This window comes from Nerophis lumbriciformis, linkage group LG36 (genome assembly GCF_033978685.3).
Source record: "Nerophis lumbriciformis linkage group LG36, RoL_Nlum_v2.1, whole genome shotgun sequence".
NCBI lineage: Eukaryota > Metazoa > Chordata > Actinopteri > Syngnathiformes > Syngnathidae > Nerophis > Nerophis lumbriciformis.
In genome coordinates this window covers 2,128,371-2,156,304 of record NC_084583.2, presented here as the reverse complement: position 1 = coordinate 2,156,304, position 27,934 = coordinate 2,128,371, and the positions used below count along the sequence as shown (strand labels likewise).

The window sequence follows — 27,934 nt, the reverse complement described above, 5'->3', positions numbered from 1 at the left end:
ACATTTTAAAAGGGGAAAGGGAAAAAAAACTGTAAATTTCAGTCAAAGCAATACCTTGCCAAAATTCACAGCATCAGAAAGTATGGATGCAATGTACATTTTTAATTAAAACGGTACAATTTAAAAAACAAGCTACAGGGGTCATACCACACTACTCAAACTCAACCATGGGCATTGTGAAAAACACTTTATTTTGCAAGTCACAACAAAAGTTTTGGGTCACAGACAAATCCAAAACACCTTCAGTTGCAATTGTGTTTGCACCTGGCAGCTCAAAGTTTGTAGGGTGAAAGTGTGGAGAGCAGAAGCCTAAAGTGCTTTGGTTCCAGACTGTCCAAGTGTCCACTCACTTGAAGACCTTGCCCTGGTTGACGCTTTTGCCCACATGCTTGAATTCTCCCTCCCACGTGAAGTATTCTCTCACCATGGTCTTGCACTCCTCACTGTTTGGATCCAGCTTGCGCCAGTCATATGACTCATAGTCGATTTGCCAGTCTGCACTCAGCTGTGAAGTGGAAAGAAAAACAATAGGCTCTTTTGAATATCTTCTATCTGCCCTCAAGTTTGTTTTGCGCTACAGTGTCAGATGAGATCGCAACCCTGCCGCTGGCTCATCTGACTGAATACTTACCATAGCAATGTGCAAAACAAACAAGTCAGCATTTACTATTAAACAGCCTTATATTCTCCGTTGAAATCATGTAAGAAATGTTCAAATGTATATTTTGATTAAATGTGACCACGGCATGAACCAGCCTTTAACTCACTGAACCGAGACGACTGGGATGAAAGTGGACTTACTTTCTCTTCCCCCGTCAGATTAAGATCATGTGCCATGACGAGACACTGCCTTGCCCATAGACAGGGGATTGCAACAATAAGTGCACAGGTAATTTACTGTATCATAGTGAATGTAAGGAAAAAAATAACACTTCCACTACCACTTAAAAGCAACACTTTGAATAAAGCTTAACAACTTTACACCTTTACAATCCTTAAAAAGCATAAAGCCTATCTGATGCTATATTCAGTAGCAGTAAATTAGCTGTCAGCTAACTAGTGCATGGCCGATATACATGCCAATGCACACTAGCATTCCTTTACAGATAAAAGTGCACGGCTTACCTTTAAGCAGACAAAATGTGCCAGCAGATGTCAAGGGTTCAACTGACTATATGCCGATGGTCTGTTCTGTGGCTTGGCAAAGATTCAACTAATTACGTTAGCCTATGTTTGATTTTTTTGTTAACCTAAAATGCACATGTGACATGGGCAGTGACACTTAACATCTGTACAGTTGATGCTGCTCGAGTTTTACAGAAACAAAACATTCCAACATTCTAACAAAGCAGTGGATTCTTACTTCTCAACAAGAGCACTTACAGGGAAAGCCAGTTTTTGGCCTCTGAAGACCCACAGTCCAGAGATGGAGCTGTCATTGTTGCCACCAAACAAGAGGACACTAGCAAAGGCATTCTTTCGAAGTTTGTCAAGGCGCTGGAACATACCTGGGGACAATAAAAGGACCATTTGTAAATACTTAAATAATTTCAGACGTGGGCCCAGTATAAATTGGCTTGTGCTCCAAGTACAATTATGTCAGTCTACATTGTGACCACAGCATGAACCAGCTTTGGACTCACTAATCAGAGGACTGGGATGAACGTGGCAAAAACGTTTCTCTACCTTATTTTGATTAAGACTTTGTGCCACAAAAAGACACAGCCTTGCCAAATGATAAGGGACTTCCTACATTTATTTTGCATCTACAATTTAATAAAGACAATTGAACTAGTACTTATCAATATAACTGAATGACGCTGAATAAGAAACTTATTTGAAATTCCTGTCAATGGACAAAAGCAGAAGCCACACCAACCAAACGTGCAAATGTCTATTCATGGGATGTCAGAATAGGTCAACTTACCACCGATAAGGTTGCAGCTTTTGAAGACCTCGGTCAGCTCGCCTGGGAATTTGTACTCTGAATACCAGATAGAGAAACCCTCGGGGTCAAAGTGCTCCCAGAAATAAGGCAGTGCGACTTTCACGGTGTCCTCGTTTGAGTACTTTTTCTTGAAGTCGTCCATGACAAACGTGCTGCAACATAAAAAACAAGGCAGGTTAGTAACATCAGAAGTCTCGTTCATCATTTGGTGAATCAGCGTTTGCTCTGCATTTCATTTAAGAGTCTTGATTTCAAATGTGAGCACAGCATGAACCAGCCTTTAACTCATTGAAACAAAGACAGCTGGGATGAATGTGGACTCATGATTTTTTTCTTCCCCCACCAGATTAAGACTGTGTCACAACCAGACACCGCCTTGCCCATTGACAGGGGACAAATATTTCCCCAATGAGAACTATTACAAATACATAACTGCCATTCAAACAGAATGAACTATTAAGTAACCCTTTACAATAATCGGATTAATATTAGGATTACAATAAACCACCATGAGTCTTTATTAAATAAATAGTGTTGGTTTTCTCTACCTCTTTGGTAGCTCTGCAAAGGGGTCCTTGGTTTTGGGCTCTGCAGCCAAAGCAGCATCACATTCATCCATCTCCTCCTCTGGTTCAGGCTTCTTCTCTTCCTTTTTCTTCTCTTTCTTCTCCTGAGGCTTTGCTGCCTTCTCTTTCTTGGGGGGTGCTTCTTTTTTGGGCTGCATCTCAGCAAACTTCTTTGCTACATAAACAGTTAACATGTTTTTTATTTCCAAGATACAATAAATCTGACTTTACCAATTCAGTTTCTTGGCGATCCGAGTGCCACAAAAAACATTCTAGACCACAGCTAAGTATGTCATCAGTAAGACCCACAGACCAAAAAAAAAGAAGACATTTACTGATTTCAATGGTCGCTTACATTGAACAGGTCAAATCAGTCACATCTCTAGAGATTATCTACTTAAAGGGGCCGTTTGCAGCCTGCTCTATTGTAAACCAATAAATATGACAGGACCACCACCAGCCAGATTATGTTACCATTAGTGGTTTAAACAGTACATATTTCTTTAAAGTGTCTATATTTTACATTAACTAAAATAAAAATTGCTTGATGGTCAAAATAATTTGGCATTCAGGCCTTGCCTCAGAGGTGTAGCTTTTTTTTTGGTAAAGGGTAATGATCCTTCCGCAAGTTCACATAGATTCTTTTTTATACAACTTTTACTGCCTCTATTTAATCATGTTTGACATCTTGTTGGCACAGCGCCAGAGCCGACCGAGGACCTCACTAAACAATCCAATCTCTATTTTGTTCATTTTTGTTTATCAGAGTGGTTTTGCCTTCTTTAAGGTGGAAAAATGTGCATATGAAATCTTAGTTTTGTTCACTGTAATTAAAGATTGTATTTATTTTATAAATATCTGAAATCACCTTATAGTGGATAGATTTACATCATGTGACTTTACTGACACCTAGTGACCAATCAGTATACATTATCACAATCTGTTTTTGCTGTTAAACGCCATAGATTGGACTGATACAGGACTATGGACAAAATCTTAAAGGGGAACATTATCACCAGACCTATGTAAGCGTCAATATACACCTTGATGTTGCAGAAAAAAGACCATATATTTTTTTAAACCGATTTCCGAACTCTAATTGGGTGAATTTTGGCGAATTAAACACCTTTCTAATATTCGCTCTCGGAGCGATGACGTCACAACGTGGCGTCACATCGGGAAGCAATCCGCCATTTTCTCACTTTCGTCGGTGTGTTGTCGGAGGGTGTAACAACACGAACAGGGACGGATTCAAGTTGCACCAGTGGCCCAAAGATGCGAAAGTGGCAAGAAATTGGACGTTTGTTCCGCACACTTTACCGACGAAAGCTATGCTACGACAGAGATGGCAAGAATGTGTGGATATCCTGCGACACTCAAAGCAGATGCATTTCCAGCGATAAAGTCAAAGAAATCTGCTGCCAGACCCCCATTGAATCTGCCGGAGTGTGTGAGCAATTCAGGGACAAAGGACCTCGCTAGCACGGCAAGCAATGGCGGCAGTTTGTTCCCGCAGACGAGCGAGCTAAACCCCCTATAGACCCTAGCTTCCCTGGCCTGCTGACATCAACTCCAAAACTGGACAGATCAGCTTTCAGGAAAAGAGCGCGGATGAGGGTATGTCTACAGAATATATTAATTGATGAAAATTGGGCTGTCTGCACTCTCAATGTGCATGTTGTTGCCAAATGTATTTCATATGCTGTAAACCTAGTTCATAGATGTTAGTTTCCTTTAATGCCAACACATACCAATCGTTGGTTAGAAGGCGATCGCCGAATTAGTCCTCGCTTTCTCCCGTGTCGCTGGCTGTCGTGACGTTTTCGTCGGTTTCGCTTGCATACGGTTCAAACCGATATGGCTCAATAGCTTCAGTTTCTTCTTCAATTTCGTTTTCGCTACCTGCCTCCACACTACAACCATCCGTTTCAATACATTCGTAATCTGTTGAATCGCTTAAGCCGCTGAAATCCGAGTCTGAATCCGAGCTAATGTCGCTATAGCTTGCTGTTCTTTCCGCCATGTTTGTGTTGGCTTCACTATGTGACGTCACAGGAAAATGGACGGGTGTTTATAACGATGGTTAAAATCAGGCACTTTGAAGCTTTTTTAGGGATATTGCGTGATGGGTAAAATTTTGAAAAAAACTTCGAAAAATATAATAAGCCACTGGGAACTGATTTTTAATGGTTTTAACCATTCTGAAATTGTGATAATGTTCCCCTTTAAGAATCAGATTCGGCTATGAAAATCCTTCGTCGAATAGAGCTTTAGTCATTAGGTGCTGAGAGCCATAAGAGGGTGGGATTTAATGCTCAACGCATTTAGGCATCGTCATAAGGTTGCCATGGCGCTTTTAAATTACATATTTTTACCAACCTTAATATATTCTCAATTGCGCATCTTAGTTTGATTTCAAATGTGACCACAGTATGAACCAGCCTTTAACTTACTGAACAAAAGATGACTGGGATGAATGTGGACTCATGTTTTTTCTACCCCCATCAGATTAAGACTTTGTGTCACAACAGACACTGCCTTGCCCATAGACAGGGGACAACTACTTTCAAAAAATTTAGCGGCCATTTAATCATCTATAAATCAAAGGCAGCACGAGCAGACAAGGTAGCTTATCTTGCGACTTACCGTCAAACTGGGCCATTTTTTCACACAGCTTGACCTCCCCGAGGACAGACTTGAACTGAGGCTGGTTGACACAGGTGACAAACCAACGGGTGACGTTGGTGTAAGGTTGACGGAAAGATGGGTCAAGGACCTTTAAGGGGGAAAAAGGGCTGTAAGATCATCTGTTTCAAATATTAGGTCAGTATACAGTACAGGTCAAAAGTTTGGACACACCTTCTCATTTAATGTGTTTTCTTTATTTTCATGACTATTTACATTGTAGATTGTCACTGAAGGCATCAACACATGTGGAGTTATGTACTTAAAAAAAGGTGAAATAACTGAAATCATGTTTTATATTCTAATTTCCTCAAAATAGCCACCTTTTGCTCTGATTACTGCTTTGCACACTCTTGGCATTCTCTTGATGAGCTTCAAGAGGTACCGTATTTTCCGCACCATAAGGCGCCCTGGGTTATAAACCGCGCCTTCAATGAACGGCATATTTCAAAACTTTGTCCACCTATAAGACGCCCCGTGTTATAAGCCGCATCTAACTGCGCTAAAGGAATGTCAAAAAAACAGTCAGATAGGTCAGTCAAACTTTAATAATATATTAAAAACCAGCGTGATGTGGGCGCACACGGAGTCGTATATCAACATGGACGGAGCTGCGTGAAAAAAGCCACCCGGCCTCTTCGCGTAAACTTACCTTAACCACTCGCTCATCTTTTCTTCATCCATCCCTTCGAGTTAGCTTTTATGATGACGCCGGCTGGAAAGGTCTCTTTTGGCAAGGTCTTCCTTTTGAATATCACCATGGGTGGAAGTTTCTGGCCATTAGCATGGCAAGCTAGAACCACAGTGAAGGATGACTTCTCATTCCCTGTGGTGCGAATATTCACCGTACGTGCTCCCGTTGTATCCACAGTGCGGTTCACAGGAATATCAAAAGTCAGTGGAACCTCGTCCATGTTGATAATGTTCTCTGGCCGGATCTTTTTTTCAGCTATCTTGTTTTTACAATATGCACGGAAAGTAGCCAGCTTTTCTTGAAAGTCTTTAGGCAGTTGCTGTGAAATAGTAGTCCGTGTGCGGATGGAGAGATCGCGTCTTTTCATGAACCGGATCCCTGTCGCTTAGTAGGAGCCATTTTGTGGTCTTTACAGATGTAAACACACAAAGGAAATGAAACGTAATATCCGCGCGCTTCTTCTTCTTCTACGCGGGCGGGTGGTTGCTTACAGTAGAAGAAGAAGCGCTTCCTGTTCTATGGGGGCGGGTGCTTACCTTGGCGGTTGCTTGCGTAGAAGAAGAAGCACTTCCTCTTCTACGGGGAAAAAAGATGGCGGCTGTTTACCGTAGTTGCGAGACCGAAACTTTATGAAAATGAATCTTAATATTAATCCATATATAAAGCGCACCGGGTTATAAGGCGCACTGTCAGCTTTTGAGAAAATTTGTGGTTTTTAGGTGCGCCTTATAGTGCGGAAAATACGGTAGTCACCTGAAATGGGTTTCACTTCACAGGTGTGCTTGAAGCTCATGGATAGAATGCCAAGAGTGTGCAAAGCAGTAATCAGGGCAAAGGGTGGACATTTTGAAGAAACTACAATATAGAACATGTTTTCAGTTATTTCACCTTTTTTTGTTAAGTACATAACTCCACGTGTTCATTCTTAGTTTTGACGTGACAATCTACGATGTAAAAGTCATGAAAATAAATAAATCGCATTGAATGAGAAGGTGTGTCCAAACTTTTGGACTGTACTGTATATTCAGGTTGTAGGAAAGCATATTTAAGACTTTGTGGCTAACCTGCTTGAAGAGCCACAGCATGGAGCAGGCCACGGAGATGTCAGCAAGGCTGACCCTCTCGCCCACCAGGAAGGTGCGAGTGTTCAGGTGCTGGTTGAGGACTCCAAGCACCTTTTTCACATCCTCCTTTGCCTGCTCTGTGGCCTGGATACACCCGGACAAAAGAATGACTATGCAGGACATTCAAACAAAGGGGTGGTAGGCAGGCGGGAGGCATACAATAAATAAACCACATTATGTGCAGTTGTACTGCTTTATTTGGCTACACACCTGCTTGTTGAACTGCATGATCCCAAGAGTGGGGAACACCCATGTGCTGGCTGGAGGCACAATCTCAGAGTCCACAAAGCTCACCCACTGCAGCACCTGAGCTGCAGCCTGGAGAGTGGCACCACGCAGGACATCATTGCTCACTGCATTAGAGAGGGACAAAGGTATGAGACAGAGGTGGGGAATCTTTGAGCATCTCACAATTCAATCACGATTATGATTCAGGAGCTACGATTCCATTAAAAGACGATTGATGCATCTTAATTTTTATGTATATTGATGCAGATTAACATTTTTTGTTTCACTAAATAAGCGTTTATCACTTGCAACTTATAAAAACAGTGCATTTGTAATTAGTTAAATTACTTCCGATTACATTGATCAAATAAATGGAAAAGTGTACAAAACTGGAACGTAAGTGCCTATAATAAAGGAGCTGGTCGGATCTCTCGATGAGGTGGCTCGCTGCAGTCAGACCAATTTTACAACTCTGCATTGCTTTATTTACAAATAATACAATTACCGATTAACATTTACTAATCTATTTTATAACTCATCCTAGGGCTGGGCGATATATCGATATACCGTATTTTTCGGACTATAAGTCGACGTTTTTTTTCATAGTTTGGCCATGGGTGTGACGTATACTCCGGAGCGACTTGTGTGTGAAATTATTAACACATTATTGTAAAATATCAAATATTATTTATCTCATTCGTGTGAGCGACGAAGAAAATGTCCGCAATCGTCACACACTTCAGCAATCGTCACTCACATGCCAACCAATAAGAATTCGGCGGGGGCGAGTCATGGCAGAAGTGCATTGTGGGCCATGATATGCTAACTGCTATATGCTACTGCCGGAGCTATTAAAATGGATCACATCAACAATCGCTGTAACTTATAAAAACTGAGAAGGACTGAACTAAAATGGCACCGAAAAGGAAATCATATGCTGCAGATTACAAGCTGGACGTAGTGAAATATGCTGCAGAGAACAGCAATCGAGCAGCAGAAAGATAGGACGCTAGCGGGGCGCAGACCAGAGGCGACAGAGGGAAAAGATTTCATGGGATTTAGCGATCGGGAGTGACAGATTGTTTGGTAAACGTATAGCATGTTCTATATGTTATAGTTATTTAAATGACTCTTGCCATGATGTGTTGCATTAACATACCAGGCACGTTCTCAGTTGGTTATTTGTGCGTCCTATGGCGTACACTTATTCAGCCTGTTCACTATTCTTTATTCATTTTAAATTGCCTTTCAAATGTCTATTCTTGGTGTTGGATTTTATCATATAAATGTCCCCAAAAAATGCGATTTATACTCCAGTACGACATTTTTTTCCTTCTTTGTGCATTTTTGACCGGTGCGACTTATAGTCCAAAAAATACGGTACTCGATATATCGCGGGTTTGTCTCTGTGCGATTTAGAAAATAACTATATCGTGATATTCGAGTATACGTTCTCACGCAGTTGCTTTTAGCTGCGGGGCATTAAACTGCATGCGTTTCTCACTCTTTCCTGCCTCTCCTTCTCACAGACACTTAAAACAAGCGCACCTTCTTACATACGAGCAACGTCACATGCTCTCGAGGAGCAGAGAGGTAGCGACATGGTAACGTTAGCTGTGAAGCTAACAGCTAACGGTGTGGTTTGAGTGGTATTACGAGAGAAAGAAAGTGCGAATCTGGTAACAAATGGAGGAATAATTAATTCCAAAGAAAAACAGCACAAGGTCCATCGTCTGGCGGTGGTTCGGCTTTAAGCGGGAAGATGTCTTTACATGTCAACATCTCCGTTCGGTGCCACACCAACTAAATGCCGAAGCAACTATTTCCACATCAACACCGTAGGACAGAGGTCGGGAAACTTTTTGGCTGAGAGAGCCATGAAAGCCAAATATTTTCAAATGTATTTCCGTGAGAGCCATATAATATTTTTTAACACTGAATACAACTAAATGAGTGCATTTTTAAGTAAGAACAACATTTTTAGAGTATAGTAAGTCTCTTATTCTTTTTAATAACATTGTTATTCTGAAGCTAACCAATAAAAAATAAAATCTCTCTTACCATTAATGCGACTTCTTGAACAGGTGCGGTAGAAAACAGATGGATGCATTAAAATGCATGAGAATGTTTTATATTTTGAACGTTATTTTTAACACTGTGATTACCAGTGAATTATTCATTACTTATCGTGTTAAGCAATTGCAGATAAGATTTATCTGAGAGCCAGATGCAGTCATCAAAAGAGCCACAGGTTCCCTACCCCTGCCGTAGGACATATCCTATTTGATATGCAGCTCATTTTTATGTGACACTTATTGAAATATCTTGTGTGTCATCATGCACAAAAGTGCACTTATAGCTTGTTTTAAAAATGTCTGACAATCTTGCACTTTGTTTTGGAAATGACATGAAAGTGTGTGCCACTGCTTAATAACTGTTTAATAAATACACTTTTGCTAAATTGACTTAGTTGTGATTTCTCTCTATGCGTGAAAGTTTAAAATGAGCATATATTAATGTAGACACAGAATCATCATACTGCTGTGATTATATATGTTTATCAGTGTGGTTTAGCCTTTAAGGTGGAAAAATGTGCATATGAATTCTTAGTTTTGTTTACTGTAAATAAAGATTGTATTTACCGTATTTTCCGCACTATAAGGCGCACCTAAAAACCACAAATTTTCTCAAAAGCTGACAGTGCGCCTTATAATCCGGTGCGCCTTATATATGGGTTAATATTAATATTAATTTTCATAAAGTTTAGGTCTCGCAACTACGGTAAACAGCCGCCATCTTTTTACCCGTAGAAGAAGCGCGCGGTGCATGCTGGGATATGTGACGTTTCATTTCCATTTGTGTGTTTATGTAAAGACCCCAAAATGGCTCCTATTAAGTGTGTTGTCTGTCTAATTATAAATAATGCAGACGAGGCGTGTTAACTGAGTTCTCAACGTTTACTCACAGCGTGCTCATAACCACATTCTAACTGCCAGCATACAACAACGCTTCTCAGGGCTACCGCGCATGCTCGTCACTATCGTTGCATGCTGGGTAGTGTAGTTGTTATATTTGCTAGCTCATAACAGCACATTAAGAGACACGCTTACGCGCTTAATTCAATACTCGCCGTCATTCCGGGTGGATTGACAAAAGACCTCCAGCCGCTAGATATTGGTGTCAACAGGGCATTCGAAGCTAGACTGCTAACTGCGTGGGAACAGTGGATGACGAAGAAGCGCGCGGTGCATGCTGGGATATGTGACGTTTCATTTCCATTTGTGTGTTTATGTAAAGACCCCAAAATGGCTCCTATTAAGTGTGTTGTCTGTCTAATTATAAATAATGCAGACGAGGCGTGTTAACTGAGTTCTCAACGTTTACTCACAGCGTGCTCATAACCACATTCTAACTGCCAGCACATACAACAACGCTTCTCAGGGCTACCGCGCATGCTCGTCACTATCGTTGCATGCTGGGTAGTGTAGTTGTTATATTTGCTAGCTCATAACAGCACATTAAGAGACACGCTTACGCGCTTAATTCAATACTCGCCGTCATTCCGGGTGGATTGACAAAAGACCTCCAGCCGCTGGATATTGGTGTCAACAGGGCATTCAAATCACGACTGCGAACGGCGTGGGAACAATGGATGACCGAAGGCGAACACACCTTCACTAAGACAGGCAGACAGCGCCGGACGACATACGCCAACATCTGCCAGTGGATCGTAAATGCCTGGGCAGATATTTCGGTCACAACTGTGGTCCGAGCTTTCCGGAAGGCAGGATTCACAGAACTGCTGGACAACAGTGACACTGACTCCGATGACTTCGACGAGACGGAACCGGCCATTTTGGATCCCACATTTGCCCAACTTTTCAATTCGGACACCGAAGACGAAGAATTCGAAGGATTTACGAATGAAGAATAACTTCAGAAAGTGAGCGCTATGTTTATTTTGTGTGTTGTGACATTAACGTTCGAGCAACATTATGTTGCTATTGCTCTGCACTATTTTGAATTTTACTATGTTTGTGATTGCACATTTGCGTACATTTTGGGACAGAGTTGTTAGAACGCTGGTTTTTAATATATTATTAAAGTTTGACTGACCTATCTGACTGTTTTTTTGACATTCCCTTTAGCGTAGCGTAGGCGCGGCTTATAGGTGGACAAAGTTTTGAAATATGCCATTCATTGAAGGTGCGGCTAATAACCCGGGGCGGCTTATAGTGCGGAAAATACGGTATTTTATAAATGTCTGATATCACCTTATAGTGGACAGATTTACATCATGTGACTTTACTGACACCCAGTGACCAGTCAGTATACATTATCACAATCTGTTTTTGCTCGTTAATGCCATAGATTGGACTGATACAGGACTATGGACAAAATCTAAATAATCAGATTCGGCTATGAAAATCCTCTGTCGAATAGAGCTTTAGTCATTAGGTGCTGAGAGCCATAAGAGGGTGGGATTTAATGCTCAACGCATTTAGGCATCGTCATAAGGTTGCCACGGCGCTTTTAAATTACATATTTTTACCAACCTTAATATATTCTCAATTGTGCATCTTAGTTTGATTTCAAATGTGACCACAGTATGAACCAGCCTTTAACTTACTGAACAAAAGATGACTGGGATGAATGTGGACTCATGTTTTTTCTACCCCCATCAGATTAAGACTTTGTGTCACAACAGACACTGCCTTGCCCATAGACAGGGGACAACTACTATAAGGTATATTATATATACGTATTATCACACCAAGCATCTGCGGCTCCTGACAACACTCAGCAAAGCTCTTTTGTGCCTGATTTCCGCTGTAATATTGACATAGATTAGAAATATTACATCTCTAATGGCTATGCTGATGTTAAGAGGCAGACAGCATCAGTAAATGATCTTGGATTGCGCTACGAACATGATGCTACCACCAAGAATGTATCAGAGCGTATCAGGTCCAAAGCAAAGAAATACCGACATGAGAGATTTTCAAAAGGGAGAATCATGGAAACAAAACTTTCGAATGTCTGAGTTAATTCATAAATCTCTGTGGATTGATGGGAAAAAAATGTAATCTGAAAAATGCTATTATGTTGTGTAGAATACGGAGTTATTGTAATCAGTGGAGTGCACAAATGTAGCGTGAGGAGATTTGTGTACGCTAGGGCTGGGCGATATGGCCTTTTATTAATATCTCAATATTTTTAGGCCATGTCACGATACACATCTCGATATTTTGCCTAAGCTTTGAATTAACACTTGATGCATATAATTACGCCAGTATGAGTCTGTGTGACTACATTAAAACATTCTTGTTCATACTGCATTAATACATCCGGTATATGCTAATTTTAAACTTTCATGCAAAGAGGGAAATCACAACTAAGTCAATTTCCCAAAACTGTATTTATTAAACAGTTATTAAGCAGTGGCACAAACATTCATGTAATTTCCAAAACAGAAAGCGCAAGATTGCCAGAGACACTTAAAAACAAGCCATTAGTGCACTTTTGTGCATGATGTCACTAAGATGACTTATCAAAACACTAAATTAAAGTGCACTTTTTGTACAGAACGCCACTACGATAGTTTAAAACAAATAACGTGCAGTTTTGTGCATGATGTCACAAGATATTTCAATAACTGTCAAATGAGCTGCATAATAGGAAATCAAATAGTGTATGTCCTTCGCTATGTGGTAGGTTACTGCAAATCTCCTTCTGTTGTTGACGATCAAATGATGCTACAAATTAGCTTTGCTGCTACTTTTTGTAGCAACGCTTTTGCCGCATACCGTATTTTCCGCACTATAAGGCGCACCTAAAAACCACACATTTTCTCAAAAGCTGACAGTGCGCCTTATAACCCGGTGCGCTTTATATATGGATAAATATTAAGATTCATTTTCATAAAGTTTAGGTCTCGCAACTACGGTAAACAGCCGCCATCTTTTTTCCCCGTAGAAGAAGCGCGCGGTGCATGCTGGGATATGTGACGTTTCATTTCCATTTGTGTGTTTATGTAAAGACCCCAAAATGGCTCCTATTAAGTGTGTTGTCTGTCTAATTATAAATAATGCAGACGAGGCGTGTTAACTGAGTTCTCAACGTTTACTCACAGCGTGCTCATAACCACATTCTAACTCCCAGCATACAACAACGCTTCTCAGGGCTACCGCGCATGCTCGTAACTATCGTTGCATGCTGGGTAGTGTAGTTGTTATATTTGCTAGCTCATAACAGCACATTGAGAGACACGCTTACGCGCTTAATTCAATACTCGCCGTCATTCCGGGTGGATTGACAAAAGACCTCCAGCCGCTAGATATTGGTGTCAACAGGGCATTCGAAGCTAGACTGCTAACTGCGTGGGAACAATGGATGACAGAAGGCGAACACACCTTCACTAAGACGAGGAGGCAGCGCCAGATGACGCCAACATCTGCCAGTGGATCGTAAATTTGCCCAATTTTTCACTTCGGACACCGAAGACGAAGGATTTACGAATGAAGAATAACTTCAGAAAGTGAGCGCTATGTTTATTTTGTGTGTTGTGACATTAACGTTCGAGCAACATTATGTTGCTATTGCTCTGCACTATTTTGAATTTTACTATGTTTGTGATTGCACATTTGCGTACATTTTGGGAGTGAACAGAGTTGTTAGAACGCTGGTTTTTAATATATTATTAAAGTTTGACTGACCTATCTGACTGTTTTTTGACATTCCTTTTAGCGCAGCGTAGGCGCGGCTTATTGGTGGACAAAGTTATGAAATATGCCATTCATTGAAGGTGCGGCTAATAATCCGGTGCGCCTTATAGTGCGGAAAATACGGTACTTGACATATTACAGTTGTCTGTTCAACATGTTTTTTCTCCCGTTGATGCACTTCAAAATGTTCCCTTTTAATTTGTAAAGCACACAAACAGTCACCTCTTCATTACAATTGTTGCTTATGTTTTTATTGGATGTTATCTGCTTCCGGGTTATATCCCACACGTTGAAACTGGCACACGCGTGATACGAAGGGTCCCTCTCCCACTCGAGAGATGTGGTTACCAATTGCATAATACAAGTGTGTTAGTCAAAAACCGAACACTATCGGATTAAGGTGTTTCCATGAGTTGTCGAATGCATATTTAAAGCCGAACTATTTGGTAACTAATTTAGCGCGTAGACACATACTTAGTGATGCTCTACATCAGTTTTTCTGTGACAGGGTGCAACCCCTGGGAACTTGCTTCATCCGTATCATGTTTCAAACCTTGCTTCTAAAAGCTGTGCACTACAAAACATGCTCATTGTAGTCACTAATCCAGACTTCATCGTTTTGAATAAACAAATCTGGACATTGTTTTATTTGTTTTTGTTATGTAGGTTAAAGTGTTGAATATATTGTGCTCCCATTTAATGTTGCTAATCCATTTGAAAGTTTGAGTTTTTGTATTTTTCAGTATTTAATGGATCAAATTGGTCAACATTTTTTTTTTAATTTCAGGCAAATTGATGCACTTTAAATATTTTTTGTTAGACTGAATCAGGCATCCAATTTGAACTCAATGAAAAAGACTGAAAATAAGCCGGGGATCCAGCTTATGTGCCTTGGTGGGGGATACAAGGGGTCAATATAATTATAGCCAATTTCTGTCTCTTCGACTCCCTCTCTACTTCTAACTGCCCCAGATGCAAAAATCATGCAAAAATAATTGTACAAACAATGTTTATTCTATTAGCCAACTTCCTTTATCTGAATAGCCATTTGTGGTTTATACCATGAAATAAAATATCTTGCAGTCATGTTTATGTTTCAAAATGATTTAACTGCGTGAGTATACATTCTCACGCAGTTGCTTTTAGTTGAGGGCATTACACTGCATGCGTTTCCCACTCTTTCTTGTTTCTCCTTCTCACAGAGACATAAAACAAGCGCACCTTCTTACATACGTCACATGTGCAACGTCACACGCTCCCGCAGAGCAGACAGGTCGCAACATGGTAACTTTAGCTGTGTTGCTAATGGTGCGGGTGGTAATATGAGAGAAAGAAGGTTTGAATCTGGTAACAAATGAAGGAAGAATTAATTCCCAAGAAAAACAGCACGGGGTGCATCGTCTGGCGGTGGTTTGGCTTCAAGCGGGAATATGTTGAACATTTATGCGGCAAAAGCGTTGCTACAAAAAGTAGCACCACTGCTAATGTAGCATCATTTGAAAAGTCACCCGCTAGAGAATGAGGAGTGCTTGAAACTCCATGTCAACATCTCCGTTCGGTGCCACACCAACAAAAAGCCGAAGCAACTATTTCCAGATCAACACCGTATGAAAAAAAAAATCAACAACAGAGGGAGATAACATCTGCAGTAACCTACCACATAGCGAAGGACATACACTATTTGATTTCCTATTAAGCAGCTCATTTGTATTTGACAGTTATTGAAATATCTTGTGACATCATGCACAAAAGTGCACTTTCTTTGTTTTAAACTATTGTAGTGGCGTTCTGTAAAAAAAGTACACTTTAATTTAGTGTTTTGATAAGTCATCTTGGTGACATTCACAAAAGTGCACTTATAGCTTGTTTTAAAATATCTCTGAATCTTGCACTTTGTTTTGGGAATTACATGAATGTTTGTGCCACTGCTTAATAACTACAGTTTTGGTAAATTGACGTAGTTGTGATTTCCCTCTCTGCATGAAAGTTTAGAATTAGCATATATTAATGCAGTATGAACAAGAATGTTTTAATGTGGACACACAGAATCATCACACTGGTGTGATTATATGCATCAAGTGTTAATTCAAGGCTAAGGCAAAATATCGAGATATATATCGTGTATCGTGACATGGCCTAAAAATATTGAGATATTAATAAAAGGCCATATCGCCCAGCCCTAACTGCAACACATTGTCAATTGGAAAAAACTTTGAAAAACTTAAATTTTTAAAAATATTTTTAGAGATAAAAAACATGGATTTCCGACTTGAGACGGAAAAACCACATGCCTGCTAAAAACAATGCTGATATTTATTGAAAGTTGAGTTATAGTTCTTACTTTTCTGGTTCTATTTAAAGTTTAAGGATACAATGTTATGCAGCAGAGTACTTAGAACAATTTTATAGATAAATAGTACTATTTATAGTTGGGGCGGAGCACAAAATGTTTTTTTCCTCCTTGGGAGGGTGTAATTGAGTAGCACTGCTCTACATCAACAATCGAGAACCTATACTCACAGTAGTGAGCAATGGCGTTGCTCTCGAACAGACAGAAACCGTCATCTCCTTGGTAGGCAGGTACCTATTACAACAATTACACAAAAGTACTACAAGTTAGTCAGTCAAACTGGTTTGCAGTTTATAAGCAACAATGTTTGAGGGCATACACCAACCTTGCCCAATGGAAAGTTGTTGAGGAAGGCCGGGGTACGGTTTGTCTGCCCGAAGGTAAAGGCAGGGGCGCTACTGGCTACTTTGAGACTAGCGCCACTGTACTGGGCACTAATTTGAGCCTTAAAGGCCCGCCAGTTCTCTGGGTAGGTGTACAGAGTCTGAAAAGAGGGAGACGTGTAGAATGATATGGTCAGATATAGTCAAAATCCAAACTCATTAAAACTTGTTTTTAGCAACCAGCTTTACCATTTTGTATTTATGCACAAGGAAGCCCATGTTACCACAATCAGTGTTCGCTTTAACGCACTTTGTGTCTTTTTACGCAATGAAATCAGAAAGGACACAAAATTCCGGAAGTCCACGCCTGGGGAGGCGTTCTTTTTATAACCGATTATCGTTTTCCACCGGTGTTTTGTTTACCGTATTTCCCTGACTATAAGGTTGAGCTTACTCACCTCAATGCTTTTAAAGCGTTGAAAGGGGTGAAATTGATATTAAATTGAAGATGTCAAGAAAAGCTGTATTTCTTGACGATCATTGCCAATTTTAATGATTATATTGATTTCCAACACACCATGTACAAATGAATGAAGGGCATTCTTACTCAACAGCCATACATGTCACACTAAGGGTGGCCTTATAAACAACTCCAACACAGTCATAAATATGTGCCGTATTGTGAAACCACACTAAATAACAATGACAAAGAATACATGCACCGCAACACAACAGAACAAATACCCAGAATTCCCTGCAGTACCAACTCTACCGGGACGCAACATTATTTTATTTGGTACAGGGTGTAATTATAAGTACAAATTATATTTCCCGGGCGCGGCACCGCTGCTGCCCACTGCTCCCCTCACCTCCCAGGGGGTGAACAAGGGGATGGGTCAAATGCAGAGGACAAATTTCACCACACCTAATGTGTGTGTGACAATCATTGGTACTTTAACTTTAAGTGTGACCAGTAGATGGCAGTCAAACATAAGAGATAAGTCTCAAACACCAACATTTTAAATGTTCCATTAAAAATATAGAACATTACACACGGCACTCAAAAAATCTATCAAAATGTCTTAATAGTAAATGTTTACGTGCCATTTCTAATATAAAGTAGTGTAAAGTTGTTACTTAAATCGGTCAGTAAACTCGCCATGAAAGCGCTGAAACATATCGCTGTAGTGAGTTTACATTATTCACCCAAAGAACTTTAGTTATGAGAGAGTTCCGGTCTGACGATTTATCATGGGGCACATTTCCGGTGTGGTTGTTTCCGGATGAGAAGATGCTGCTCCATTATTGATTTAAGTTAAGTCTGAATGTCATTAACACAGTTAGCTCCATCTTTTGACACTTCTTCCACTCCCATCCTTGCACACTACAACAAAGATGACGGGGAGAAGACGCTGCCGAAGGTGAGCCATGTAAAAAAGACCGCCCACAAAACGGCGCATCCGGACGCAACTGTCAAAAAGCGTCTTGAAGATGATCTGTAAAACATAATCTATGCAACACTTTGACCAAATAACTACCATTACATGTTATGTAGACCACAAGAAAGTATTTTACATTTAGAAAAAAATTATAATATGACTCCTTGACAAGTCCCCACCTTATCGCAGGGCCAACACAGACAACATTCACACACTCACCCCGCCTTCCGCCCGAATGCAGCTGAAAGGGACAAGCGGTAGAAAATGGATGGATGAATATGACTCCTTTAATGTGCCCTATAATCTGGTGCGCCTAATGTATGAAAAGACTAAAAATAGACCATTCATCGGCAGTGCGCCTTATAATCCGGTGCACCTTGTGTTCCGGAAAATACGGTATATTTGCCGGTTCAAATGATTAATTATTGGTTGACTTCAAAGTAACGCACATTCCGGTACAGTTTCTTAAATTTTGATTCGCCGAAAGTTTTATCGATCACAAATACTGCATTTATTTTTTGTGATATTTTTTTTTTTATGAATTAAGTGACGTTTTTCCAAAACACAATATAGAATGTGAGATAAAACAGGATAATACATGCATACATTTATTATTTGTTTACAAAACGGTTGAAAAAAAGTGGGACCCCATTTATATACAGTGTGGGGCGGTATAGCTCGGTTGGTAGAGTGGCCGTGTCAGCAAATTGAGGGTTCCAGGTTCGATCCCCGCTTCCGCCATCCTAGTCACTGCCGTTGTGTCCTTGGGCAAGACACTTTAACCCACCTGCTCCCAGTGCCACCCACACTGCTTTAAATGTAACTTAGAATTTGGGTTTCACTGTGTAAAAGCGCTTGAGTCGCTAGAGAAAAGTGCTATATAAATATAATTCACTTCACTATGTGACTTGATGGGGTCCCTGGGACCCCATTTTGAATATTCCTAGCGCCAACACTGACAATGTGCTAATACAATTTCCCACAAGGCATCAATTAATTTAACATGGAGGGTGGAGAATATACGTTTTAAATACAACTTGAGAATTTGTTTTAATATAACCTTTAAAAAAAAAAAAGGTAGGACTCACGTTTCACCATCATTGCATCATTTGTGCCAGCTGGCAAGCTAAACAAAAAATGTAACCTTTTAAATCAACTACAAACAAGCACAAACGTTGCTTCATTAAAAAAAACACTGGCATTTTAAAAAAGGAGAGACTGCCAATATGTTTGGTTGATTTAGAAACGCTACCGTGGCACAAGATGGGCGTCATTCGGTTTGAATGCAACGTCAGTGTAGCAATGGGCTAACAACGTTCCCCAGGTGAATTACGTGGCAAATACAGCGCGATACCGCAACGGGAGAGCCCTAACGTACAGCCTTCGTTCAATTCCGCCATGTGGCGGCTACGATGACAAAGATTTCGGACGGATGGTGAGGCTGGAATCCAAAAAACGAAAGGGATATTCGGGAACACTCCATCTTACTCACCCCTGCCGCCATCTTCAGGACGAGAGAAAGAAAGACGGCGCGCTCCGATGACGTATTTACGCCACGTGACGTGCGCGTACACGAGGGGGTTTTCCTCGAAAAGGAACCAGCGCCCCCCGCGACCCCAAAAGGGAATAAGCGGTAGAAAATGGATGGATGGATGGATGGATGGAATGTTTACCTTTGCAACCTTTAAGTTTTTACATTCATAAATGTAAGGTTCTCGATACGTAACCCGTTTTTGCGCCTTTTAAAAAAAAGAGTCAGAATAGTTTTTATTGCCATTGTTTGAGAACGGGTTCACAAACTAGGAATTGTTCTTGGTGCAATCGTGCAACATAAAACACATATAACACAGAATAGGTAATAAAAAATGATGATAAAATTATAATAATAAAAACTTTACTTTAAAACGCTATCTACCTCTAGCAACCAAAAACCTGTTAAAACTATAATGCTAAAAAAAAAATTATGAAAGTAAGGCCTACATTATCTAATTGGCTTAATGGTTTACAATTATCAATCGAATATTGGACAATGATTAAGAGTACAAAAGTCCTTAAAGTGCTTTTGATTGATTGATTGAGAAGTTTATTGACATCTTAAAGAATGTAATCCATGTAATGCTTTAAAAAGGCGAATGAATGGCACAAAAAGCCAAAAGGCTTTGTTTCCATTGTGGTCCATTAAATATTCATCACATTTGATACCATCCATCCATCCATCTTCTTCCGCTTATCCGAGGTCGGGTCGCGGGGGCAGCAGCCTAAGCAGGGAAGCCCAAACTTCCCTCTTCCCAGCCACTTCGTCCAGCTCCTCCCGGGGGATCCCGAGGCGTTCCCAGGCCAGCCGGGAGACTTAGTCTTCCCAACATGTCCTGGGTCTTCCCCGTAGCCTCGTACCGGTCAGACGTGCCCTAAACACCTCCCTAGGGAGGCGTTCGGGTGGCATCCTGACCAGATGCCCGAACCACCTCATCTGGCTCCTCTACATGTGGAGGAGCAGCGGCTTTACTTTGAGCTCCTCCCGGATGACAGAGCTTCTCACCCTATCTCTAAGGGTGAGCCCCGGAGGAAACTAATTTTGGCCGCTTGTACCCGTGATCTTGTCCTTTCGGTCATAACCCAAAGCTCATGACCATAGGTGAGGATGGGAACGTAGATCGACCGGTAAATTGAGAGCTCCTTCTTCACCACAACGGGTCGATAAAGCGTCGGCATTACTGAAGACGCCGCACCGATCCGCCTGTCGATCTCACGATCCACTCTTCCCTCACTCGTGAACAAGACTCCGAGGTACTTGAACTCCTCCACTTGGGGCAGGGTCTCCTCCCCAACCCGGAGATGGCACTCCACCCTTTTCCAGGCGAGAACCATGGACTCGGACTTGGAGGTGCTGATTCTCATCCCAGTCGCTTCACACTCGTCTGGGGCACATTTGATACATTCAATAATAAAATATATATAACCTGTAACACAAAAAAAAAGATAAATTATGTACATATACACAGTATATATGTCAGGTGATTTGAAAAACAATATATACAAAAAATGGGAGATGGGGGGGTATATACACTATGTACATGACACTATGTACATGACTATGCAAGTGTTGACTCCAAGAGTGTGCAAAACAGAGTGAGAAAACATACATACGGTATACTATAACCACATATAAACCTGTTTGATGCTTCGGAAAGTTGATGGAGATCAATTTAGGTTCAGATCAGGTAAAGGTTGAGCTGAGCCATGATTAAATTAAAGGCACAGATTTGGTGACCACAGATGATGCGCTATCTGTCCAAAGTCGGGACCCAGGGTGGAGCACTCATCTGTGCATCAGTTAGGGACGTCTCTGCGCTGCTGACCTGTCTCCACTCAAGATGATCTCCTGCTGGCCCCACTATGGACTGGACTCTCACACTATTATGTTAGATCCACTATGTACTGGACTCTCACACTATTATGTTAGATCCACTATGGACTGGACTCTCACACTATTATGTTAGATCCACTATGGACTGGACTCTCACACTACTATTATGTTCGATCCACTATGGACTGGACTCTCACACTATTATGTTAGATCCACTATGAAATGGACTCTCACACTATTATGTTTGATCCACTATGGACTGGACTCTCACACTATTATGTTCGATCCACTATGGACTGGACTCTCACACTATTATGTTAGATCCACTATGGACTGGACTCTCACACTATTATGTTCGATCCACTGTGGACTGGACTTTCACAATATTATGTTCGATCCACTATGGACTGGACTCTCACACTATTATGTTCGATCCACTATGGACTGGACTCTCACACTATTATGTTCGATCCACTATGGACTGGACTCTCACAATATTATGTTAGATCCACTATGGACTGGACTCTCACACTATTATGTTCGATCCACTATGGAGTGGACTCTCACACTATTATGTTAGATCCACTATGGAGTGGACTCTCACACTATTATGTTCGATCCACTATGTACTGGACTCTCACACTATTATGTTAGATCCACTATGGACTGGACTTTCACAATATTATGTTAGATCCACTATGAACTGGACTCTCACACTATTATGTTCGATCCACTATGGACTTGACTCTCACACTATTATGTTAGATCCACTACGGACTGGACTCTCGCACTATTATGTTCGATCCACTATGGACTGGACTCTCACACTATTATGTTCGATCCACTATGGACTGGACTCTCACAATATTATGTTAGATCCACTATGGACTGGACTCACAATATTATGTTAGATCCACTATGGACTGGACTCTCACACTATTATGTTAGATCCACTATGGACTGGACTCTCACACTATTATGTTAGATCCACTATGGACTGGACTCTCACACTATTATGTTCGATCCACTATGGACTGGACTCTCACACTATTATGTTAGATCCACTATGTACTGGACTCTCACACTATTATGTTCGATCCACTATGGACTGGACTCTCACACTATTATGTTAGATCCACTATGGACTGGACTCTCACACTATTATGTTCGATCCACTATGGACTGGACTCTCACACTATTATGTTCGATCCACTATGGACTGAACTCTCACACTATTATGTTAGATCCATTATGGACTGGACTCTCACACTATTATGTTAGATCCACTATGGACTGGACTCTCACACTATTATGTTCGATCCACTGTGGACTGGACTTTCACAATATTATGTTCGATCCACTATGGACTGGACTCTCAAAATATTATGTTCGATCCACTATGGACTGGACTCTCACACTATTATGTTCGATCCACTATGGACTGGACTCTCACAATATTATGTTAGATCCACTATGGACTGGACTCTCACACTATTATGTTCGATCCACTATGGAGTGGACTCTCACACTATTATGTTAGATCCACTATGGACTGGACTCTCACACTATTATGTTCGATCCACTATGTACTGGACTCTCACACTATTATGTTAGATCCACTATGGACTGGACTTTCACAATATTATGTTAGATCCACTATGAACTGGACTCTCACACTATTATGTTCGATCCACTATGGACTTGACTCTCACAATATTATGTTAGATCCACTACGGACTGGACTCTCACACTATTATGTTAGATCCACTACGGACTGGACTCTCGCACTATTATGTTCGATCCACTATGGACTGGACTCTCACACTATTATGTTCGATCCACTATGGACTGGACTCTCACAATATTATGTTAGATCCACTATGGACTGGACTCACAATATTATGTTAGATCCACTATGTACTGGACTCTCACACTATTATGTTAGATCCACTATGGACTGGACTCTCACACTATTATGTTAGATCCACTATGGACTGGACTCTCACACTACTATTATGTTCGATCCACTATGGACTGGACTCTCACACTATTATGTTAGATCCACTATGAAATGGACTCTCACACTTTTATGTTTGATCCACTATGGACTGGACTCTCACACTATTATGTTCGATCCACTATGGACTGAACTCTCACACTATAATGTTAGATCCATTATGGACTGGACTCTCACACTATTATGTTAGATCCACTATGGACTGGACTCTCACACTATTATGTTAGATCCACTATGAAATGGACTCTCACACTATTATGTTAGATCCACTATGGACTGGACTCTCACACTATTATGTTAGATCCACTTTGGACTGGACTCTCACACTATTATGTTCGATCCACTATGGACTGAACTCTCACACTATTATGTTAGATCCACTATGGACTGGACTCTCACACTATTATGTTAGATCCACTATGGACTGGACTCTCACACTATTATGTTCGATCCACTATGGACTGAACTCTCACACTATTATGTTAGATCCATTATGGACTGGACTCTCACACTATTATGTTAGATCCACTATGGACTGGACTCTCACACTATTATGTTCGATCCACTGTGGACTGGACTTTCACAATATTATGTTCGATCCACTATGGACTGGACTCTCACACTATTATGTTCGATCCACTATGGACTGGACTCTCACACTATTATGTTCGATCCACTATGGACTGGACTCTCACAATATTATGTTAGATCCACTATGGACTGGACTCTCACACTATTATGTTCGATCCACTATGGAGTGGACTCTCACACTATTATGTTAGATCCACTATGGACTGGACTCTCACACTATTATGTTCGATCCACTATGGACTGGACTCTCACACTATTATGTTAGATCCACTATGGACTGGACTTTCACAATATTATGTTAGATCCACTATGAACTGGACTCTCACACTATTATGTTCGATCCACTATGGACTTGACTCTCACAATATTATGTTAGATCCACTACAGACTGGACTCTCACACTATTATGTTAGATCCACTACGGACTGGACTCTCGCACTATTATGTTCGATCCACTATGGACTGGACTCTCACACTATTATGTTCGATCCACTATGGACTGGACTCTCACAATATTATGTTAGATCCACTATGGACTGGACTCACAATATTATGTTAGATCCACTATGGACTGGACTCTCACACTATTATGTTAGATCCACTATGGACTGGACTCTCACACTATTATGTTAGATCCACTATGGACTGGACTCTCACACTATTATGTTCGATCCACTATGGACTGGACTCTCACACTATTATGTTAGATCCACTATGTACTGGACTCTCACACTATTATGTTCGATCCACTATGGACTGGACTCTCACACTATTATGTTAGATCCACTATGGACTGGACTCTCACACTATTATGTTCGATCCACTATGGACTGGACTCTCACACTATTATGTTAGATCCACTATGGACTGGACTCTCACACTACTATTATGTTCGATCCACTATGGACTGGACTCTCACACTATTATGTTAGATCCACTATGGACTGGACTCTCACACTACTATTATGTTCGATCCACTATGGACTGGACTCTCACACTATTATGTTAGATCCACTATGAAATGGACTCTCACACTATTATGTTTGATCCACTATGGACTGGACTCTCACACTATTATGTTCGATCCACTGTGGACTGGACTTTCACAATATTATGTTCGATCCACTATGGACTGGACTCTCACAATATTATGTTAGATCCACTATGGACTGGACTCTCACACTATTATGTTCGATCCACTATGGAGTGGACTCTCACACTATTATGTTCGATCCACTATGGACTGGACTCTCACAATATTATGTTAGATCCACTATGGACTGGACTCTCACACTATTATGTTCGATCCACTATGGAGTGGACTCTCACACTATTATGTTAGATCCACTATGGACTGGACTCTCACACTATTATGTTAGATCCACTATGTACTGGACTCTCACACTATTATGTTCGATCCACTATGGACTGGACTCTCACACTATTATGTTAGATCCACTATGGACTGGACTCTCACACTATTATGTTCGATCCACTATGGACTGGACTCTCACACTATTATGTTAGATCCACTATGGACTGGACTCTCACACTATGATGTTACATCCACTATGGACTGGACTCTCACACTATTATGTTAGATCCACTATGGACTGGACTCTACTCTCACACTATTATGTTAGATCCACTATGGACTGGACTCTCACACTATTATGTTAGATCCACTATGGACTGGACTCTCACACTATTATGTTAGATCCACTACGGACTGGACTCTCACACTATTATGTTAGATCCACTATGGACTGGACTTTCACAATATTATGTTAGATCCACTATGAACTGGACTCTCACACTACTATGTTCGATCCACTATGGACTGGACTCTCACAATATTATGTTAGATCCACTACGGACTGGACTCTCACACTATTATGTTAGATCCACTACGGACCGGACTCTCGCACTATTATGTTCGATCCACTATGGACTGGACTCTCACACTATTGTGTTCGATCCACTATGGACTGGACTCTCACAATATTATGTTAGATCCACTATGGACTGGACTCTCACAATATTATGTTAGATCCACTATGGACTGGACTCTCACACTATTATGTTAGATCCACTATGGACTGGACTCTCACACTATTATGTTAGATCCACTATGGACTGGACTCTCACACTATTATGTTCGATCCACTATGGACTGGACTCTCACACTATTATGTTAGATCCACTATGTACTGGACTCTCACACTATTATGTTAGATCCACTATGGACTGGACTCTCACACTATTATGTTAGATCCACTATGGACTGGACTCTACTCTCACACTATTATGTTAGATCCACTATGGACTGGACTCTCACACTATTATGTTAGATCCACTATGGACTGGACTCTCATACTATTATGTTAGATCCACTATGGACTGGACTCTCACACTATTATGTTAGATCCACTATGGACTGGACTCTCACACTATTATGTTAGATCCATTATGGACTGGACTCTCACACTATTATGTTCAATCCACTATGGACTGGACTCTCACACTATTATGTTAGATCCACTATGGACTGGACTCTCACACTATTATGTTAGATCCACTATGGACTGGACTCTCACACTGTTATGCTCGATCCACGATGGACTGGACTCTCACACTATTATGTTAGATCCACTATGGACTGGACTCTCACACTATTATGTTAGATCCACTATGGACTGGACTCTCACACTATTATGTTAGATCCACTATGGACTGGACTCTCACACTGTTATGCTCGATCCACGATGGACTGGACTCTCACACTATTATGTTAGATCCACTATGGACTGGACTCTCACACTATTATGTTCGATCCACTATGGACTGGACTCTCACACTATTATGTTTGATCCACTATGGACTGGACTCTCATAATATTATGCTTGATCCACTCGACGTCCATTGCACCGGTCGCCCAGAGGGTGCGTCCCCACATCTGCGGTCCCCTCGAAGGTTTCTCATTGTCATCCCATTGGGTTGAGTTTTTTTCTTGCCCTGATGTGGGATCTGAGTCGAGGATGTCGTCGTGGCTTGTGCAGCCCTTTGAGACACTCTGGATTTAGGGCTATATAAGTAAACATTGATTGATTGATTTTATGGCAGTTTTAAAATTTAGTTGGAAAATTCGAATTTTAAGGTCTGTTGGTAGTTTGTGGTGGCAAAATAGTATAATGCATTTTTTTCCCATGAGTCTTGAATTTGGGGGGGACGAATTGGCCCTAGTGTATGAATGTGAGTGGTTGTCTGTCTATCTGTCTACCTGCGATGAGGTGGCAACTTGTCCAGGGTGTACCCCGCCTTCCGCCCGAATGCAGCTGAGATAGGCTCCAGCACCCCCCGCGACCCCGAAAGGGACAAGCAGTGTTTTAGCTACTTCTAAATCACTAATCCTCGCCTCCATGGCAACAAGTAAAGTAAGTTTCTTACAAGTATTATTATCACTGCAGGACGAGGAATAGCTAAACATGCTTCTCTACACACTGTAGGATACAATAGCTCACTGGCGTCACCGCTAACAAAAGCTAGCGCCCCTGAATGTAAACAAATGCCAAGAATGGATCTACACCTGACATCCACTGTAATAATACCAAGTACAATAGTGTATCTAGTCGATACTACTATGATTACATCTATATTTTTTATCGTCCCAAAATCTTTAAAATGTTATTCATATTATGTTTATAACTAATTTGCACTTTGTCTGTATTATTACTATTATCATTATTATCGACTCCTCTTTGCCTCATTCTTTTTATTTTCCTATTTTAATGATGTTAGATCTGTGTTGTTATTGGGGACAAGTGTTGTAAAATAGCTTTGGCTACAAACACTAAGATGCATACATTGGATAACTGTT

General features: G+C 40.9%; 1 protein-coding gene across 1 annotated transcript; it reads right to left on the bottom strand.

The window, feature by feature from the left end:
- Positions 1-170: 170 nt before the first annotated feature.
- On the bottom strand, positions 171-19,673 carry eef1g (eukaryotic translation elongation factor 1 gamma). The gene is made up of 10 exons (XM_061930705.1): positions 19,575-19,673; positions 16,646-16,804; positions 16,491-16,554; positions 7,228-7,370; positions 6,958-7,101; positions 5,161-5,290; positions 2,497-2,689; positions 1,928-2,100; positions 1,384-1,508; positions 171-505 (listed from the first exon to the last, which is right to left on the bottom strand). The coding sequence occupies exons 1-10, from the start codon at positions 19,584-19,586 to the stop codon at positions 347-349; spliced, it is 1,302 nt and encodes a 433-aa protein (XP_061786689.1). The 5' UTR covers positions 19,587-19,673; the 3' UTR covers positions 171-346.
- Positions 19,674-27,934: the final 8,261 nt, after the last annotated feature.

Bases quoted from the DNA above. Each gene is read 5' to 3' on its own strand.
- eef1g (XM_061930705.1), bottom strand. The intron at 16,555-16,645 runs GTTGGTGTATGC...TTGTTGTAATAG, and splicing joins ACAACTTTCCATTGGGCAAG to GTACCTGCCTACCAAGGAGA. The intron at 7,371-16,490 runs GTGAGTATAGGT...TCTCTAATGCAG, and splicing joins CAACGCCATTGCTCACTACT to TGAGCAATGATGTCCTGCGT.